The sequence below is a fragment of the Archocentrus centrarchus genome, chromosome 14, assembly GCF_007364275.1.
Source record: "Archocentrus centrarchus isolate MPI-CPG fArcCen1 chromosome 14, fArcCen1, whole genome shotgun sequence".
Lineage (NCBI taxonomy): Eukaryota > Metazoa > Chordata > Actinopteri > Cichliformes > Cichlidae > Archocentrus > Archocentrus centrarchus.
Window position 1 is genome coordinate 31076916 of NC_044359.1, and position 20778 is coordinate 31097693.

Sequence of the window (20778 nt, forward strand, 5' to 3'; positions counted from 1 at the left end):
AACTTTTTTTTTTTTCAAAACATCTCACACAGGAACAAAATGTGTTGTAAATGTAATAAGATTTATTAAGAATCTTTATTATTTCATCAGCATAATTCTTCATTAATATGTTTTTTTAATCCATTATTATCATGGTTATCTTAAACAGTGGACAGTTAGATCTAAAAGGCAGCCCAAAGTGTACAGGCGATATATAACTTAAAACTTTCTCCATAGGGAAAAGATTTTTTTATATTCATATATAATATCAATGTAGCATGAGGTCCAAGATTCTGCCCACGTTATATAGTATTGTACATGGTCCCAGAAATAAAACATTAAAACAAAACTTCTAAACGAAAGAAACTAAAACAGAATCTACATGCAAAACAGAACCAAAAAGAAACGAGCATTTAAAATTTTAAAGATACATACACTCATTTGCCAAAACGTGCATACAATCACAAATTTACAAAAACTTTCATACATACATACAAATATTACAAAAACTCAAATTTAATATTAGACATTATTAGGTTATCAAGAAAGGATCAACAGCCATTTTTTTTTCTTTTTACCTTTTTCGCCCTCATTTCATGTCTCAATCCAACTCACAAAAACTCAGACGTTTAAGAAAAAAAACAAAGTATGACAGTAAATCGTTGTCTCTTCCATTCGCTCGATGTGTACGTGTTTTGCCAGAGCTGTCACAGTGTTCAGGAAAACTGAGTATAGGCACACACGATAGCACCCAAACAGACTCATACCATAAATCACCTCTGTGTAAAAAAATAACCTGCTAGCTGCACCCTCACACACACACACACACACACTCAGTCATGCACAGGGCAAAGTGTAAAACCCCAGAAGAACAGAAAACAGAGCCATGCTACGGGTACAATAGGATTAGCTATAGTACAGAATATAAAACATACTGAATACAGTCACATATACAGACGTAACACACAGAAAACAGCAGAGGACGCGAGGAGCAGATCCACGGCAGACCGACGACATAGACCGAAGGGAAATCTGATGTATAGGCTGGCGAGAAGGCCGTGAGTATGCGCACGTACACATCAACACGCTCTCCGCTTTTTAAATGCAAAGAAATTTGATCTTTCTCAAACTAATTTTCTGGACTGGGGCAGAAGGTTTGGTGTTCAGCGTTTGTCGGACATCACTTCCAAATGACTCTTGGAATGAAAAGCAGTATAAAGCAGTGGATAAAGTTCATCTCTGTGGAAGCTTGTTTCTGCCACGGGGGAAAAATGAATCTGATTTATCTCATAATTTCATCTTAGTGACAAAAAGCTTCTGAGTTGAAATTTCAGCATATCAACCCAGCCTTACCAACCTTTCTCTGAGGTTCGAAATACTTAGCATAAAGTTTTTGAGACAACACCCCAAATTTTTCACTTACAGGTGGCAAAAAGTTTTTTTCCTGTGACAGAAACAAGTTTCAGTACATCTCACAAACAAAAATCTCTTAATTGTTTTCACATATTTTAAAAGCCTCACAGGAAACTTGTGCCCCGTGTGTGTGTGTGTGTGTGTGTGTGTGTGTGTGTGTGTCTGGGTTGCGACAGCAGAGGGAGCTGTTGCCTTACACTGAAGAGGATGGAAACCTGTTTTCCCCACAGTGTGCTGAGGGAACATCACTCATCAAAAGGACAAAAGGAAACCTGTCTGAACGTTTGAGAGCAGGTATGGAGACAATTTTCTGCGCAGACTCTTGCTCGGCCTGATGTGTGATCTCTCCAGAGAGTCTATAACAGGGCTGGGTTGGTTTCAGTGCATCTTAGCTAATGAACAATCCTGTTAAAAGTGAAACGCTGCTGAGTTTTGGAATGGTTCTGGCAGGCTGCCTCAGGGCTCATTAAGCCACTTTAAGCCTCAATAACCACCAGTGTGTGCAGACATGACAGGAGTTGATGCACTCAAATGGCCTGTGGGTATCTGGGCAACTTTGATCTTCACAGGTATTGAATCTGGCAGTGAAAGATACATTTTAGAGCCTTTAACATTATGCTTTGAAAAACCCATAGAAGACAGCTTTTTTAGACGGTGGGCGTACGTAACTGGATCAAAGCTGGACTGCACGCTCTTCCTACGTTTGACTATTTTTTTCAAGAAATACATGGAAAATCCCAGTTTCCCAGCTTCTATCCTCGGCCGGCTTTCTGACTCAGCTCCTGTTTGTTTCAAGGCTTTATGACTACTGAGCTCGAGCTTGCTGCCCTACTTTTATTTCTGATGACATGACACAACTTCTCCACAGGGCCATCAATAACAGACGCTACTGTATGTTGACCAATGCAAGCAATCGCTGCCCAAATTCTCTGGAAGAAATCCGATATTTTGGAGTCATCCTCCAAAATAAAAGCCTTCTGAGGTAGTGGACTTCAAAAAAAAAAAACAACAACAAAAAAAACACTCTACTGCAGAAATCACCTATAAAAGATCTAGTCTTTGTCTCCTTTATGGTATTTTGAACTGCAGAGTGTGTCTGGTTTTATTATTGCACTACCATCCACAAATTATTTTCCTTAAACTATCTGCAAGATGTTTAAAAAGTTACTTCATCTGCCACGTGTTGAATCTGGATCATGGCAAACGCAAAAGGAAAAAAAAAAAAAAAAAAAACTTGAAGGAAAAAGGAACTTTCCTGTGCCGTTCCTGAACGCACAAACTAAATAACAGCATCGGTACGTGACAACGCTTTAGCCCTAATTAGCTGACTATGTGATGTGATATAATTAACAACAGATCAACGGACCTGTGTGTAATTTATCTGGATGGGACCACTGAATCCAACTTCATCTCCGCCTCTCAAACACAGGAGTGACGTTACTTCCACATGTCCCACATGATCTCATGAATATGTCTACGTAACAACTGGCACACTGTAGGAACAGCCCAAACACCTCTCTCTCTCTCTCTCAATGACTGAATGACCGGTTAAGGTAAATCCTTGATGCCTGAGTGCGAACTGAGCTTATTGTGTTAGTGCTTCTGGCTGCAAAGGAAGGAAGGAAGGAAGAAAGCAAGGAAGGAAGGAAGGAGAAGTTCCTGTGTTTGCAGGGGAGACAAACGTCACAGTCGCTTTTTCACAAACAATGGCCTGACCTACTGACTTGGCTTTAATGTAATTGTTCACAAACTAACAGAGCTGTGGCTGAAATATCTCAGAAGATATTCATCACAAAATGTCCAAAAACAGTTGATGCTCAAAGGTTCATGTCAGACACTCTGCGACTGACAGGAGTATGAAAACCTAGCCTCCTGTCTTCCATCCATCAGTCCATCCTGTCTTTTTGTCTGTTTCAGGCCAGTTTGAGTGTGCTGACAGGAAAAGTTGGGACTGTAACCATGGTGACAGGGTTGAGGACAGCAGCCTGTCCAACCAACTGTGGGTGGGGGGCCAGCACTGCTGTTGGTTTTCCTAGTGACGGGCTCCCCTGGCTCACCACGGTGGCGCTGTTCACCTGGGCTCCATTAGTGTTAGTTTGAGGATTGGCCTGGACGTGCGGCAGAGTGTGATGGGTGAAGGTGTGAGCGATGTGGCCCACCATGGTGGGCTGGGACACAGACACACCCTGAGGGTAGAGAGTCGGGAGGTGGGATGCCAGAGGAGATCCCAGGTGGGCCACCGGATGGACCGTGATGTGTCCGATGGGCTGGCCGGTTATTGGCTGGTGAGTGGCGGTGGCAGGGGCAGCCGGAGCCACTGTGATTGGCTGCGGGGTGGAAGAGGTGGGGCCAGGTGAGGGGGCAATGTGCGTTAGATGTTTGTGATTGGCTGGAAGGGCATTATTGACAGCCTGGATGACGGAAGCGTGGGAGACGGTGGCGTGAGCGATGACAGTGGGCTGGACCTGCACAGCTGGGGGCTGAATGGGATGAGGAGGTGGTGGCTGACACAGGGCCGGAGCAGGGGCGATGGCTTGAGGTGGAGGGGGACCAGCGTGAGAGGCGCTGGTGAGGACTCCAGAGAGAGGCAGTGTGGCGTGCTGGATTGCCAAGTGAGGGGTGAGGAGTGGCTGGGCTTGTAAAATGGGAGGAGCTGGTTTAGGGAGGGACGTGGGAGCAAGAGGGGCGGGAATGTCCTCATCCATGTCTTGCTCATAATTATCTTCTCCTTCTGCAGATTAGAGAGGTGACAGTGATCGTGATATGAATATTTACATTAAAAAAAAAAATAAAAAATCAACAGACAGAAAATCCAAAGTTTAAGTGAAATTCAAACCACATTTAACAACTGCTACGTCAAAAAAAAAAGCATCTGATGTTCTTCCTTTCCTGTGATTCTGTATGAAAACACAAACATGCACCTGCTGCAGTCTGTTCCTTTACCTGAGGCTGTGGACGTGGAGGCCTGGTCGTCTTCTGGCTGGATGGTCTGTCGGAGGACTCTGTCGATTTCCATGACGTCCATGCTCTGACTAAGCTCGTTCTTCAGCTCGGCCAGCCGCTGCTGCGTTGCGATCTTCTCTCTGGCCAAACGCTCCATCTCGTGCTCATACTCCTTCTCCTTCCTCTTCAGAGTCTTAAAGGGTGACACAGACAGCAGATGTGGACTTTAAAAAAAAATAATAACTCTATTTCTAATACAAAAAAAAAATAGAAATGTGTAAACCAGCCGCAACAGGTGAAATGAATGAGACAGATCATCTTGCAGTGCAATGTTTTTCTGGGAAAACCAGAAACCCAAGGCACCTCACCACAGTGCAGAAACTGTTCAGGACTGGCTTGAGAAGCACTAAAAAGACAAAGTCTCATTTTACTGAGCATCCAGGATGTGCCAGAACCTGATCCATGCAGGCCATATCCTGCAATCCAAACAACCTAAAGGACACACTGCCAGACACTACGGGGTACCCTCAGAGGTCACCACGTTCATGCCCTGATGGTTCACATTTGTTGTAGGTCCAAGGGGATCCTACACATCATCAGGTGGGTGGTTTTAATGTTATGACTGATTGGTGTAGCACATTGTTAATTCTCAAGTAAAAACATATTTGCAGCTGAGGACCTTTTTTTAAAAAGACATTTATGTCATCATCAATACAACAACAACAACAACAACAGTAATCCTGCTGCTTTCTTTTAAAGACAAAAACACTGTCCTCATTCACTTCATTAGCTCTGATTGATGCTGCCTTGATTTTAAGCAGCTGCTTCAAGTTTGTGCCTTTGAGGGAAGCGAGGGGGATTTTGCTGTCTGAAACAGTGGAAGTGTGTTAATATGAAACAGACGGGACTTTTAATCAACAGCTAAAAGCAAAAACAGGTCATAGAACGGGGAGACTCCCTTGTTTTGCCCCTTGTAACTAATGATCTATGTGGTTATTTCAGAACACACCTAATATTGTTTCAGGTTAGAATTAGTTTTAAATATCCACAGTCTAAATAAATAACTTACTTTCTCTCTGTGCTCCTAAACAAACATTATCCATGCTATCTCAGATCCATACACCAGCAAGAAGGAGCGCCTGCAAATTCAAGCAGGTCCACACTGCTCTAGTGGGTGTCATCTACTAAAGATCCTCCCATTTCTTGGATGTCACGCTAGTTTTTTCCAGTGGAGTGGGGCCAGAGTGAGAAAACATCTTCTGTATTATTAACCCCAAATCACTGCTAACAATTCTGTCACAGGATTGCTGAAATTTGTTAATTAACAAATGCTTTAATTCCTTACAGAGTGCTGCTGTGTATGGAGCAGTAAGCTGAATGTGTGTTTGTCAAGAAAAAAAAAACAAAAAAAACAGGAAAGAAAGAAAACTTTATGGAAAGATTTAGGAAGAAAAAGCAGAGCTTTCCCAGCCGCACCACGTCATCTTCGTGACCCAGTTTTGTGTAGGTCAGCTGACGCATGAACTCCAAACAGTATGACAGGCTAAGGACATTAAGGCAGATTACTGGTGAGGAATGACGCATGGGAGGGGTAGAGGGGAGGTACAGGAGGAAAATGGGAGGGGAAAAGGAAAACGGTTAAACACAAAACCAAAGGTTTTTAGAAAGTATGTTTCATTAAATGGCCAGAGAAGCATGCAGGCTTGTGTCAGTTAAGGTAACTAAGATGCTTTGCTTTAAATACAGCATATGCAGACCTATCGTGCCGATGTGTGGCCCATTTTGAGCCAGGATAAGCTTGTTTGTGGTAATCTTATTGTTGGTAATTGTGCTGTTATGGAGCACATTGTGGATGTATATCATTGGTGTAACTGTGCTGTCTTTGTTGTTGTGGTTGTGTTTATCTGACAAATGCCACAAAAACAAAAAGAACTGCTGAAAGGATAATAAACAAAACTGAACTAAGTAAGACTGGAAATACAAGTGAGATTGTAGAAAATGAGCACATGAAGAGGGCAGCACGGTGGTTAGCACTGTTGCCTCACATCAAGGTGGTCTGTGTGGAGTTTGCATGTCCTCCCCGTGTTTGTGGGGTTTTCTCTGGGTACTCCAGTTTCTTCTCACAGTCCAAAGACATGCATGTAGTGGGTTTAGGTTCAGTGGTGATTTTAAATTGCCCACAGGTGTGGGTGAGTGTGAATGGTTGTCTGTCTGTCTATGTTAGCTCTCTAACAAGCTGGTGACCTGTACAGGGTGTACCCTGCTTTTCGCCCTATGACAGCTGGGATACCCCCCCCCCCCCCCCCCCCCCCAAAAAAAATAATCCTGAAAAGGATAAGTGGAGGAAAATGGATGAACGGAGGATGTGGAGACACGTGATCTTACTGAAGGTTGCTCATTTCAGTGAGAAAACCTGTTTACTCTGTGCAGGCACGTGATGGCCTCACACGCGAGCCCACCTTCCTCACTGCTTCACAGCCCTCTCTGAAGAGTTCACAAGGTCCAGGGTAGCAGCACTGTAATCACTTAACAGCTCAACATCACTCACACCAACACCCTCCCCCTTTTTGTGCTTCCACACACGCAGCCTTTCACCCAATTGTGTGGGCAGTTTTAGAGGTCATAAGTGATGAGGAGGTAGTGCTGGAAATTAGAGCACATCAGTGATTTGTCAGCATAGGGCCAGGTTACACTTACAAATCACATGTAACCTCACAGGTGAACAACACCAGTGCTTTTGTATTAAAGGTTCTCTGTGTAAGCAGTGTAAAATTATTAAAAATGACCGCAGTCACCAAGTGAGCTGCAGTCACGACTCTGTTGTTAACGTGTGTGAGCTAGTATCAGCCAGAACGTTGAGGCCTTTGGGAGGTAACGGTGCATTCCTTTTTAAGTTGGAAGACAGAATTTCTCAGTTCCCAGTCAGACTTTTCAACTGGAACGCCCCCTCAAGCTGTACAACCAAAAGCTGGCGTAGTCCCACAAGCCCCGACTTAACAACCCAAGATGGCAGCAGTGCACGTTAAGAGTAGCACAAACTGTAAAACACTGTTGTGCATTTGTGACTTGCTAAATAAAACACGTGCAGAGCAGTGGCTGGGCTCTGTCTGTGAACATGCTGCAGTGTTTTTAAGCACTAAAAACACAAAACAGTGCACTATATTACTAGTGATGCATGAATGGATCTACCTTGTCAAGGAGCAAAAACAAAGTCTTTATGCCAAAACCCCTGTTGTCCTGCTCTGCTACACCGCATCACTGTATATACTATGTGTCGTGTATGTTGTAGAGCAGCTGTGAGACCAGCAAAAATACTGCATATCCAAGTATCAGGTGAATGACAGCAAACTTGGACATAGCAAAGCTATCACTGCCACAAATATGCTACGGTTATGCAGCTAGCTGATAAATTTGAAAATAATTTGAAAAGTGTAAGCTTACCAGCTCCAGCTGTTCTGAACAACTAGCTGACCACATCCACTCATAGTAGTATTTGCTATGTTTGATACCTGGCAGTTGGTCTAACATTAACTGTTTTTAACACTCGATTTCACTCCAATCAGTCTTCACCACTACAGGGGCACAGCACATACAAAAACACGAGGATCCCACTTAAAACATCTGCTTAACAATTGTTATTAGAGAAGCTAGACATGTAGCTATAGGTCTGCAGAGCTCTGTGTAGCATCAACGCACTACAGTGCACAAGGATTTTAGTGCAAGCATGTTAACACAAGGGTTTCCTACTTTAAGGTGCCCACTGTGGAATTACAACTACTTCCAAAGTGTGCGTGTGCATCCATGAACATCGTTTCAAGGTCTTCCTGCATCAACCCAGACACCATTAGTCCTGCACTAAATCACCAAGGAAACAGCTGCCACCCATAGCTGTTTCCTTGGCAACTCCATTTGTGGGGATTTGGCTGCTTGAGCAGCAGTTTGTAAAAAACATAAGGAGCCCTCTAATTGGGTGAAGCACAGGGGCAATTACATATAAGGAGTGATGCGACTGGACGTTTGCCAATCGGGTGCTCTGGATCCCTCCCAACCCCCTCCTCTTCTTCTTCCATACTTCGATCTCACACTCCCTCTCCTCCTACTCCCCCATCCCTTGCTCCCTCGCCACCCTTCCCCCTTTTACCCTCCTCCTATGCTTCATCTATCGCTCCTTTATCCTTCCTCATTTCAACATGTCCCCTCTAATAAAAGAGGTGAAAATGACTCAGGTGTGATGAGATTTGCCCTGAAAGGTGTCTTTTTCCTTAATCACATGCATCTGATAATCTGGTATGAGGACAAAGCAGGAGGGATTTCCTTTAAGAGTGAACGGCTGAAGTCCTGAAAGCACCCACGGGTGCTCGATCATCCATAACCGTTGACAAAAAGACCAATATGACCAGAATTTGGCTGGTTTAGTCTTGCATCCAGCACACTCCCTCATGCAGACAAACACAGAGGAACAGACTCACTACAGTGCCCCGGCCACCTGCTGCCTGTTGCTATGGTTACCAAGCACTCTAAAGACGTGAGACAGCGGGGTGACACATGACAAGACGGACATAGATGTGGAGAAGAAAAGGCTGAGACAAAGAAGAGCCGATATAAACGCTGCGAATCTGTCACACTGTTAAAAGCATGAAAACAGCGCCGCACCGCTCTGTTAGTGTAAACAGTGAACGTGCCGCGGCCCGTCTCCTATCTGCAATCTAGGGATGCAAAGCTATTGGAGTGGGTGAGCTACGGTGACATCATCGGCCTTGCGCTAGCCATGTGCTCAGGTCTCACATGGCTCAGTGAGAGGGAGAGGAAAAGGTTAACAGGTTCACATGAGGAGCGGTGAGAAGAGAAAAGGACGAATGTGCATTAGCATCCTGATTATGACTGCTGTGCATGCAAACACCATCATCAATCATTTGAGAAACCTGCATGTGCTACCCGGAGTACCAAAACTCCATCTCCGGTTTCTTTTTTTGGCTTAGACCATCAAGGCTGAGATGAAATCACGACTCGCCTGCGGGCAAACAATCAGAAAACTGAAAACTGTTATGAGCATACACGCAGGGATATGCATAACCAGCCTTTTTATGCTTCGTGATAACAAAAATAAAATAAAATTTAAAAAAACAGGAGAAGACCGGATGCTTGTATGCATTTGAACACAGTCATTCACCTATAATAAATCCAGCAAATGATATTATAAATCAGAGGAGAAGATGCCACAATGACAACATGGGGGGAACCACAGAGGAAAACTGAAGCTATTCATCAGCGTGATACAGGAAAAGCATCCCTCTATAGTATTACCCAACTAGTCTCTGCAATACAGGGAGGGCTGGGGAAAGGACTGTAAGCAGCACTGATATACACTAGCTGTATATGCTAAGAGGTTAAACTAATGATTACTCTGCTCTCCAAGAAACTTCTTCCAATGTCTAACAAATAGCTCCAACTCCCAAAACATCTCATTTATAATCATATAAAACAGAAAAACAAAACATTATCACCTACGGACGGTCTTTCAAATATTCTTTCAATTAAAGTAAGAAATAATCAAAGTTTATGGAACTTATTATGTTAAAATATATACTTCCCCCTTTTTTTCCCCACCAGTACAACTACTGCCAGAAGACTGAGGTGATGCACCTATAAGTAAAAAAAAAAACTACCGGCCATCACACAGGTAAAATGTGTGGAACACAGTGAGGTTAAACACTGCTGTATAAACAGGAGAAGCATGCAAAGCTAAAGGCTGCTACAGCCAAGCTAACATACCCTTCACCAATACCGCCTAACCCAATTTTCCACTGTATATTACCTCTAATCCAAGAAAAATGTTTGTAATATGTGCCGCTTGTATACCCTCAAGTGCAGCTTGGCTCTGCCTGACAACAAAACCATCATCATCTTAAAGGTGGGCTCAAATCCCTCAATGCTCTGCTCTCTGGAAAGCGGCCCGTGAACTTGCAGACGTATTGTTCTGAACAAGTTCCCCCATTTCACAGCCTAAGTTAGCTCCTTCCACTGACTTTCCACAGCACGTTTTATTGAACTCAAAATCTTAAAGCTTATACACCGCAATAAAATAACCCCCTGCATAGACTGTAGCTCCAGGCTGCTATTCCTTTCTGCCAAAGATGTACAGAAATCCTCCCTCGTCTACTTTTGCAGACTGAAAACTCCCTTCTTCAGGCTATACAGTCCTCACCCCCCCACCACCCACCCCATCAGTTCCCTGCCTCGATATGCAGCGTTGGGTCTTCAAACAACTACAATATGCTTTCCCCACAAAAATGTTGCTCCTTTGTTCTTTAATGTTATTTAGTTCAGCGGTTCCCACAAGATTTGCTGAGGCACACCGGTGTGCCGTGACGCAAGTCCAGGTGTGCCGTGGGATTTTGCGACAACCTTACATCATTATTGCAAAATACAAAGACACAAAAAGTTAAAAGTCAAATGTCAACTTGCTGTATCAGTAGTTTTTAGAGTGGACAACAACTTCTGTCAAAAAGACCTCAGTATCTTATACAGTTGCTGAATAAATGGAATTAAAAGAACAGGACACACCAAAGACTCTGACTGACAGGACAGTAATAAGAACGCCATTCTTGTGTATCTAAACAATAGTGCAGATGACCCTATACCTAACGAAAGGAAAAACAGTCAGTTTTTCAGTCAGTCTGTAGAAAGCAAACTGTCTTACTACTACAGCTGGAGTGGAGAAGGCAAAAGCCCTGAATCCAAAAACATCATCTATCAGAGAAACTGGCCAGTGCTAACATAGTGCCAAACAAGCGATAAAGACATTTGGAAACATCCTTTTTGAGAGAAACTTGGCTGTAGAAGAGTGCTGGATCTGAACCAGAATGCCTGAGAAGGTGATCAAGGTGAGGAATATGTTAATGGAGTGGTGACATTCTTATACAAAAAAAACCTGCAGGTGTCAATCGAGTTCCAGATGCCACAAATGAGCTGTTAAAAGGGTTTTAATCTAGCAATCAAAAGAAGATGATTCTTGCATACAGGTGTGCCTTTAAATTTTGGCTCCCTCTAATGTGCCTTTGAACAAAAACTGTAAAAACCACTGATTTAGTTAAACCAGTTTTGTTTTTCTCTCACTACATGACTACAGGATGGTGTTGAACAGCTGGTTACCACCGTTTAAGCACAAGGTTAAAGCAAAGAGACCTCCAAGTTATAAAAGCATTGTGTAGACTGATTCACCAGCATGTAGCAGACACTGTACCACCATCACAAGACACTGACCACATGAATTACACTGGACAACAGCCTACAAGGTCCCCAGAGCTCAACCAATTAATTCAAGTCCTCACAACAGTATTATGAAGAAGACGAAGATCTAACAGCTTGCTGGGGAAGCTGAAACCGTCCTTACCTGTATGTAACGCAAAGCGCTGCGGAGAACACTGAGGTTGGAGGTTTTCTTCTCATCGATATTGGGAACATTTTTCTTCAGCGTCTCAAAACACTCTTTGAGGTGCGCTCGCCTGAAGAGGCAGAAATGTAAGGGTCAAACTTCGTACGGATGTCCTTAGCCAACTGTGAATACTCACTATTTCTAAGAAGGTCAGTTATTTGCTTGTAATGTTAACCAACAAATCTCAAAACTCCAACTTTGTATTTTTGAGAAAGATTTCAGCAGAAGAAGATGGATGGATGAATGAATAAACAGATGGATGGATGGATGGATGTTAGTTCAGGAAATGCCATGACCTTTGGACAATAAAAATTCTTTCATGAAAAACGCAGAAAATGCGTATGTGTGTGGTGGTCAAGTTTTCCATCCATCCATCTTCTTCCACTTATCTGGGGCCGGGTCACGGTGGCAGCAGCCTAAACAGAGAAGCCCAGGCCTCCCTCTCCCCAGCCAACCCTACCAGCTAATCCGGGGGGACCCCAAGGCATTCCCAGTCCAGCCGAGAGATCTAATCTCTCCAGCGCGTCCTGGGTCTGCCCCGGGGCCTCTTCCCGGTAGGACATGCCCAGAACACCTCGCTCAGGAAGCATCCTGGTCAGATGGCCGAACCACCTCAACTGGCTCCTTTCAATGTGGAGGAGCAGCTGCTCTACTGTGAGCCCCTCCCGTCAAGTAAGGTCAAGTTTTCCTTAATTCCTTAACAGCAACATGACAGGGGTTTGACTGACCTGTTCTTCTCCAGTTTATTGTGCACCTCTCTGGTCCCCGCCCTGGAAATGCAAAATAAATAGTCAACCACAAACCAATTAATACTCTTATACCATAATTAATGCACACATACATGCAAACTCACCCTCCTGGTCTCCTCTTCCCTTCCATTCCCCTCATTTCCTCCATCGTTACCCCGTTAGGCCGTGGCTGAGGTGTGGGTGGTGTCTGATGAGGAGCCAGTGCATGCTGAGCGCTAGAGCCATTAGTGCTGATGGGGGCCGGGTACTTGATCTGAACCTGAAGCTGTGATGCACCAGGCTTTACATCTATCAGCTGCTCACTAGGTTCCACTTTGATCTGAGAGGAGCACAACAGCTGACGAGATACCGGCTGATGTGGAGGGGAGGAAGCGTTCTTGACTGGCGGGGAGCTGTTGAGTGTTGTTGCTGCTGCAGCAATCGCCGTTTTGAGCGGAAGGGGCGGGACTGAGGGCGTCGCGGTGACAACTGGGACCATTGGGATGACAGCAATAGGTACTTGACGAGTTGGAAGAGAGGGGGGTGGTGGGGCAGGAGGGTGATGTGGCTGTTGACAGTGGGTATCATCACCCCAGGTGATATGGTTGGCTCCTACTGGCTGAGATGGTGAGGTCACAAGTCCCACATGCTTTGACTCCGCCTCCCTTTTGATGAGCTCCTTGTCTTTAAGTTGCTCTTCTTCTGAAGGAGGCAAGAAAAGTAGGAGGCCAAAGTTAAATAACATAACATAACAGATAGCGTCAAGGGATGAATCGATAAACTGATTAATATCAGTATCGGCTGGTATCAGTCTTGTTGACTGGCATCATCAATTACTGATGTCAGCAGCTGAAATTTATCTGTTCCCTGTTTAAAGATAGCGTGATAAAGAGCTAATAAACCTTATAATTATTTGATATAATAAGGATTCCTGGCACTAAAGAGGAATAAATAACTACAAAAAAAACATATCAACGAGAACCGAATGCACCAACTTATTTTAAATGCCACATCAGCCCAGGATTTTATAATCACTGTGACCCTAAAAATATGTAAGGAGACAAGCAGGAAAGTGATTTGCATGATAACCTTACAACTGTTTAAATTTAAGAAAAACTTGAGACTGGCATTTCATTAGTTAAAACTAATTTTTATACAGGACTTTTGCACATATTAGTCATCAGCAGGGTGTGTCATTATCCAAAGGCAGCACACAACATGAAACAGAGGCGAGGCGAGGGTGTCTGGATAGAGCATTGCAGGAAGCAGGACACATGACACCCACTCGCTCGCTGTGGATTGCAGCACAATCAGACGTCACAAAGACTTTGTTTTAAGGAGCTGGCAGGACAAAATCTGTTGAAAGTTTAACTGTGTCAGACATCTCTCGCATGCAGCTCGTCTCAGTGATGCCTAAAAATGTTTAGGGCTTGGGTCCATGTGTGAAAATGTATATACTGACAATCCATAGATATACACACACATCTGCAGGGTTCTCCTGGCTCACAATGGACCTGTGGGGTTGTGACTATTGGTTCACATACACTTACATAAAAGGAGGCTGTGCATTTTCAGATTATTTCTGTCCATTTGAAAAAACAAAAAATGTTCTGCATGCTTGAGTAAATTAAACCCCAGTGCAAATATGTTTAAAACGTTCCAGGTCCTCTTTGCAGCTTTGCTACAGAATCTGTCATGATGGATGTCACTTTGTCCATATCGTGCACAGTAGCACTTCCTGCACACAAACACGTACAAAGAATGATGTCATCAGGGAACAAGACAGTGAGGAGGGGCAAGTAACCACATAAACTGTGTCTGCATCTGCTGCCTAAATGGGGAGAACACCCCTCAGTCTGCCCTGCGATTGGACCGGTCCAGCACGGAGCATGCCTCTCGCCCTGGGCTGTGTCAGGGCGTCTGACCAAAAGCTGAGGACTGTTGTGAAGGAGCTATTTGGTCGGGACAACTAGAGTTGGCACCGTGACAACATATAAATGAAGCACTGTTGTGCTGCAAACAAAGGGAAAGGCATCATTATGCAGAGGCACAAAAACACGCACGCATGCGTGCACGCACACACACGTTCAGAGAGGATATGAGTGAGTAGTTACTGCACACTGTAGCAGGCAGACTAGAAAGTAATATGGAAAGCCCTCAGTCACCATGGAAACAGCAGCATTAGAAGATCCCAGGGATTCCTCAAACCTGCGCAACGCCAACACACATCCCAGCCACCTCCAACAAAACAGAAACACCACATGCCAGGACGCCTAGCTGTGTGTTAAGTAACACTTTCGTTTCCTCTCTGCATAAGAATGAAACCTCCTGATGACGCGACCAGGGCAGAAAAGGCCTGCGCAGTTCGAGACTGATATGGTCACAGCCATATGCAGGAAAAAGAAGCTGTTTCTAATCACTTCTAGAAGAATACATTCTTTTAAAGCATTGTTCTTGATAACAACATTGTACAGAGAACTCCCACAGAATTATATTCAGTTATTTGTATGTTGACGAATAACTCTTCTGAAGAGCAAAGGCAGAAGTAACTTCTTTTGATGCAAAACTAAATCGTTCATTAGTCGCTGTCTAAAAAATTAAACTGCAGCAAATCTATGACTGTAGTTTATTTCAGCTGTTTTATTAGCTGAGGCTAACATTTTGGCTATTATAACAGAGGAATTTCCCAGCTTTTGGATTAAATAAAGTACGCCCTTCATATCTTCCGTGTTAGCTCTGTGATACACTGGCGATCGGTCCGGGGCGTACACCACATCCAGTGCCAGCTAACCTAGGATCCAGCACCTCAACATACCACATGGATATGAACAGGTACTGTTAAAACTGAATATTTTAAGGTTTTTGAAACACAAAAGCCAGATTTTACAGAAAAAAAAAATTCTATCAAATCAATAATATAATCAATATAATATTTGTTTGTTTTTCAGTAATAAACTCTATATGACAGAGAGATGGTGTTTATCATTGTTTTCATATAGCTGCTATGTGGTGACAGAGACTGAAAATGAAAGACAGCCTTTTTTCTAAGTTAGGATAAGATACTTTATTTATCCCGGAAAGTGGGAAATCCCTCTGCCACAGCAGCCAAAGCATTTAACACAGCCCGTATAACCCAAAATAGCTTAAATAAAACAGATTTGTCATATTTTATTAATATAACAGAACTAAGCTTAATAAATAAAAATCTAAATAAAAAATACAACACGATGTAAAAAGCTAAGAGTAATCATTAATAAGGAAAAATCTGAACGAGATAGGAAAGCTCAGACCCTAATTTAAAACTTGATGACATGACCCATAAGAGGGACAAACTCCAGAAAGAAGTAACTTTAAATATACCAGCTGGATAGTTTTTAAGGGTGTATCCCCAAAGAGTTATCTCTTGTAGTACATTCCACACACACTCACTCACGCACGCATGCACACACACTCCATGCTCCAGATTGCCCGTCGCACGCAAACGTAAATTACATAACTTCTGCATAGAGGCTGGGCTGAGGAGGGCGGTGAGCTACCCTACTTACCACCCCCCCCCCCCCCCCCCGCGCTTTTTTTTTTCCTCTCTTTGACCCGCCACTGTCAGCAGACTGAATGGGGAAGGCGGGGACGAGGAGGGTGTGTGTGCGTGCATGCGCCTAAGTTTGTATATTGAGGGGGGTGGGGGTTGCACGTGGTTGCTGTGGGCGGATCCTACCACGCGGTGTGGGGGGGGGGGGGGGGGGGGGTCTGACACGTCATCAGAGAGGAGAAACACAAAAAGACACCCCCCACCCCCACCCTGCACCCTAATCCCCATTCGCCTAGTTTAGTTAGTCATCATTACGTCGACTGACAACTAATCGGAGGAGCGCGAGCCAATATTCATAAGCTCGAGCACAGATATACAAATGGGGGCCGGGGTTAGCGCGCGAGGGCCCGCCCCAGTAAGTGTCATAAGATAGCTGAGCAATGTCAGGGTATTATGTAAAGAGCAGCCTCGGCTCGCCACCGCCCTGCCGGCGCTCGACGGACAAAAACTGGGGCAAACTGATCCAGAGGAGGTATTTTATTGCAAATAAATAAGGAAATGTAATTACAATAAACAACTCCCCCGCCGATTTTACAGACTTTCATAGGCGCACGCCAGTAGTACACGTTTATAGCGCATATATTAGGCTGAACACTCATATTATGGACTCCTGTCACAATCACACAATTTATAAATGGACCACGGTTTGTCACAGAAAGTACATACACACTTGCGCGCGCGTACGGTGAGTCACTGAAGTGATGAAAGTGTAACACACACACCGAGAGCGCGCAAAGTTGTTCAGAAAAACAACTTTTGTCGTTTCCGCATTAGGGGGAGAGAACTGTGCAATAAGTATGCACCTGGGGGGTTGGTGGTAGTTTGCGGTGAGTCCCTCTTATTTTGGCAGGAACTCAAACAAGCGCCTCACAGGCGGGTCGATTAAAAATGCAATCCGCTGGCAGTGACGGGTGTCGGTTCCTCAAAAGAGACTAAGATATTCAGCGTACACACTGGACTTTGTGCCCTGCACGTTGAGCACGAACCCCCTGGTCTCTTGTTCAACTCACCACGTGTGGTCTGTTGTTGCTGCTGGGCTTGCCATTCCAGATATCTGGCCGCCTCCAGGAGCGTATCGATGCTCATTGCGCGTAAGCCCTCACGGCAGGAGACCCGGTAGCCCGGGACGGAAGGAGGAAAAAGACCGAGGAGGAGGGAGGGGGGGAGGTAAGTAGTGTCCCTGTAGTAAGCGTCGTATGCACGGCTCACACCAGCCCTCCCAAGCCTTTCGTCCCTTGGGTTTCTCCTGAAAGCACACGGGCAATTTTTAATCCAGTCGAACGGAAAGTAGATCCTCGCATACGTAAAAAATAGGATGGCAACAAGATGGCGATGCGAGCACGGGAATACACACAACAAGGCGAGTCGTGTTCTCGTTAGGGCCCGCCCCTCCCGGATTCCTGCCCCGCCCTGTTACTACGGCCACCCACAAAACCCGGCGAGCGAACCACTCCCTGTTCCTCCGCGCTCTCTTCTTACCACCAAATTAGCTCCTCCATTGTCGTCAAACTGACATTCCTGACAGCATAAAGTCTGTTTAAAACCACCGCGAACAAACGGGCTCCCCGTGTAACGGCCCTATCTACGGGGGGCTCGAGAAAGGCAAGTCGTATAGACGTCAGCGTCCCTCCGTGGTTTCCTTCCCGCAGCTGGCCCGCAGCGCATGAAGACCGATCAGGCGCCAGCCAGCCAATCAGCACGCAGAACAACAAGGCATGGTGCTGGTCCACATGGGCACCCGCCCGGCCCGAGCGCGGCTCATTTGCATGGCGAGAGCGTGACTGGCCACCCTGCCGTCTCGGGATCAGAGCTGTCAGTCAAATACAGAGGGGGCGGGGCTTATCTTGAGACGAAGCAGCTGACCACAATGAACTGTGATTGTTGTGTTCACAAGGCTGCTAAAGTCAAGCTTTATAACGTTCAGATTTGCACCATACTGCTGGTATTGTAGCCTAATCATTGTATCTTTTGAAAAGCACATGTTGAGATTAATGCTTAGATTATAAAGGTTATCGTAGTTTACAAAAATTATATACATTTCAGCTTCCTTGTCTACTTTTGTTTTGTGGCAGCCAAAGGTCAAAATAAATTAAATGATTACTCTAAAAAGTTTCATGTACTCTTTTCATATTTTTTTTTTTTTGCAAAAACACAAATAGTTTTCCCATTTCCCCTCTTTTTCCAGTGGATTATATTTCCTTTCTCTTCCCTCTCATTTGCTGCAGCCCCATTTTCATCTTGTCGACTGTTTCTGTCTCGCACATTGGGAAAAAGGGTATTTTCTCTATCTGTAACTACATGTTCCTGCTCTTTGGTATAATATATTTATGTTCACGTCTTTTGATCTATGTTGTCTGCTGTGTCTTAGGGGACTGATTACTAGTGTAATAGTGCTTTAAATAATTACAATTACAGTAATATGTGTGAATGTACACTGTTTATGGATGCACATATGGAAATGATGTGGTAATAATCTTTGATTGGACACCACGCAGTCATGTCCTCCACCACAGTGGGGTATGAGAGTATCAGCCAATCCAAAGAGCAGCTCAGAAGTATATTTAGAGCTGCCTTCACCACGCAATGTGCGCTGCCTGCACATACAAACCTACTGACATCATTACTATCTGCACGGTTAAGAGTCTGAGTCTGTCAGGTTTCTATGGCAAAATCACAATGACAACAATTCAGCGCAAAGTGACTGTGTGTGTATGAGGGGACGGGAGTCATTTAGCAACAGGCTGAGACTCTGACAGCATGGGAGAAAATGAATCAGGCAGAAAGAAAGAAAGGAGGAGGGAGGATGAGACAGGGATGAGAGGGCTGCAGCACATGAGCAGCATGGTGAAAAAAACTATAGGGGTGTTTGCATATAGAGGAGGGGAAAGGAGGAGGAGGCGGAGGAGGGGTGATTTGAAGAGATGGTGGGGAAGGTGGGAGGGATGCGAGGAAGGGATAGACTGACCCAGTTAGAAGTGCTGCATCACTCCTGGATCTACAGAGCAGAGACCAAGAGGAGGCAATGCAACATAGGAGGAGAAAAATTGTACAAAATGACACAAAATTTATGATGCAGATTTAAACTTGAGACCTTCCAGGTATCTTGGAAAACAGCATTGTGTTGTCAGGTAATCTTGATCACCTCAGCCTTTCAGTCCATTCGGTTACATTAGGGAAAAAAGCTGAAAATCTAAACTTCAGTATTTAAACATAATCAGATCTTAGACTGATTTGGAAAATTGACAATTATTCAAAAAAAACACACACACTTTAAAGCTTTTCTTTTGTGTTACTGTCGTCATGAAGACAAAAACAATCATGTCACATTATGTTTCATCTTTTCTGCCTCCCTTAAAAATCATTATGTTCAGGTTGATAAGGGTTTTCGTGGCATTCATGTGTCCACTGCTTACTTGTGCAAAGTGCAGGGAGGCAGCAGCTTTTCCCGCCCCATGCTTACTGCCGCCAGAGGGCGCCACACCCCGAAATATATCTTGACTAAAGATGTTCCCGATTACTCTCATCGGGCATTGCATGGATTATAACACTGGTCACGTAAAACTATAATGGGTGTCATCTAAGCTACACTGGGCTGACACACAAACCTATAAATTGGCAGACCCGGCAGCCACCCGTGCGAGTGGAAATGCTGATCTCAAGCTGCAGAGAACAATCAAGACAGATGTATGAAATACTTCACTGCTCCGTGGGAGAATCGATGCTGCAGCGTCTGACACGCCTGTGGTACTCTGACCTTGAAACCTCTCAGCACTTTCTTATCATGCCAGCTTATTTGAATCGATGCTGGCTTACAGCTCCTCTCACTTTCTCTCCCTCTCTGCCATGAATCCATATCAACAGTCTCGTCAGAGAACGAGCGAGAGATGGATGACCTAGAAGCAATACAAATGAGAAAGTGAGCTTTTTTCTTTCTTTCTAGCATCTCTTGAAGTGTTCAGATTGCACGAGGGAGAAAGCGTGCAAAACGCATATATGAGAGAGCAGTGGTGGGGCGGATGTAGGCCAATGTTTCTACTCCAGTGCCTCTGCTGAGAAACAGGAGTTTCAGACTGAGGCAGGTTTCATTATCCTTTCATTGAGTCCCCGGGAGACACTTTTCCGTGCGCACGCCTAAGCTCGCCCCTTTCGGTCCACAGCAGCCCCGATCCTTTTATACTGCGCGGAACTTTGTGCTGTGATCAACCTGCATTTTTGGTATTTGCACTCACCCTTTCCCTCCGACACTCCTTATTTGAGTACCCTCGCAGGCCTGCAGGACAGAGCAAGGTGTGGTGGGTTGCACTTGCTATCCAGGCAACTGTTGCTAGGATACCAGGAGGCGCAGAGAAAGAGTAATTGCTGTGTGGGTGAGTGAGCAGGTGCGTGTGTGAGCACAGAAGTAGGCTGCGGTACATAATTGATTATATATATATATATATATATATATATATATATATAAAAAAAGAGGGGGACTGAACTCTCCGTTGTCTTTGCCTCTCCAGTGCAGGGAACTATGCTGCACCCAATAGATGTAAGGTGCCGTTTATAACTATCCTTTACAGACACATATGACACCAAACATCTCATTTGTGACCTCACATCTTCTTTCATTGAATAAACCATTTGGGATTGATGCATTCCTTCTCCACTTGTATCATCAGTGACAGTCCGTATATGACTCCTCACTGGAT

At 44.5% G+C, this 20778-nt stretch overlaps 1 protein-coding gene across 2 annotated transcripts; it reads right to left on the reverse strand.

Moving 5' to 3' along the window:
• Positions 1–42: 42 nt before the first annotated feature.
• mntb (MAX network transcriptional repressor b) lies at positions 43–20406 on the reverse strand. Of its 2 annotated transcripts, XM_030746638.1 has the most exons (8): positions 20317–20406; positions 19842–19980; positions 19693–19747; positions 12624–13200; positions 12499–12540; positions 11729–11840; positions 4336–4528; positions 43–4123 (listed from the first exon to the last, which is right to left on the reverse strand). In XM_030746638.1, exons 2-8 carry the CDS (start codon positions 19938–19940, stop codon positions 3306–3308), a joined length of 1896 nt encoding a protein of 631 aa, XP_030602498.1. In that variant the 5' UTR covers positions 19941–19980; positions 20317–20406; the 3' UTR covers positions 43–3305. The 2 variants fall into 2 exon arrangements, with proteins under 2 accessions (XP_030602498.1, XP_030602497.1); XM_030746637.1 differs by lacking the exons at positions 19693–19747; positions 19842–19980; positions 20317–20406 and adding exons at positions 17098–17333; positions 17567–17727.
• Positions 20407–20778: the final 372 nt, after the last annotated feature.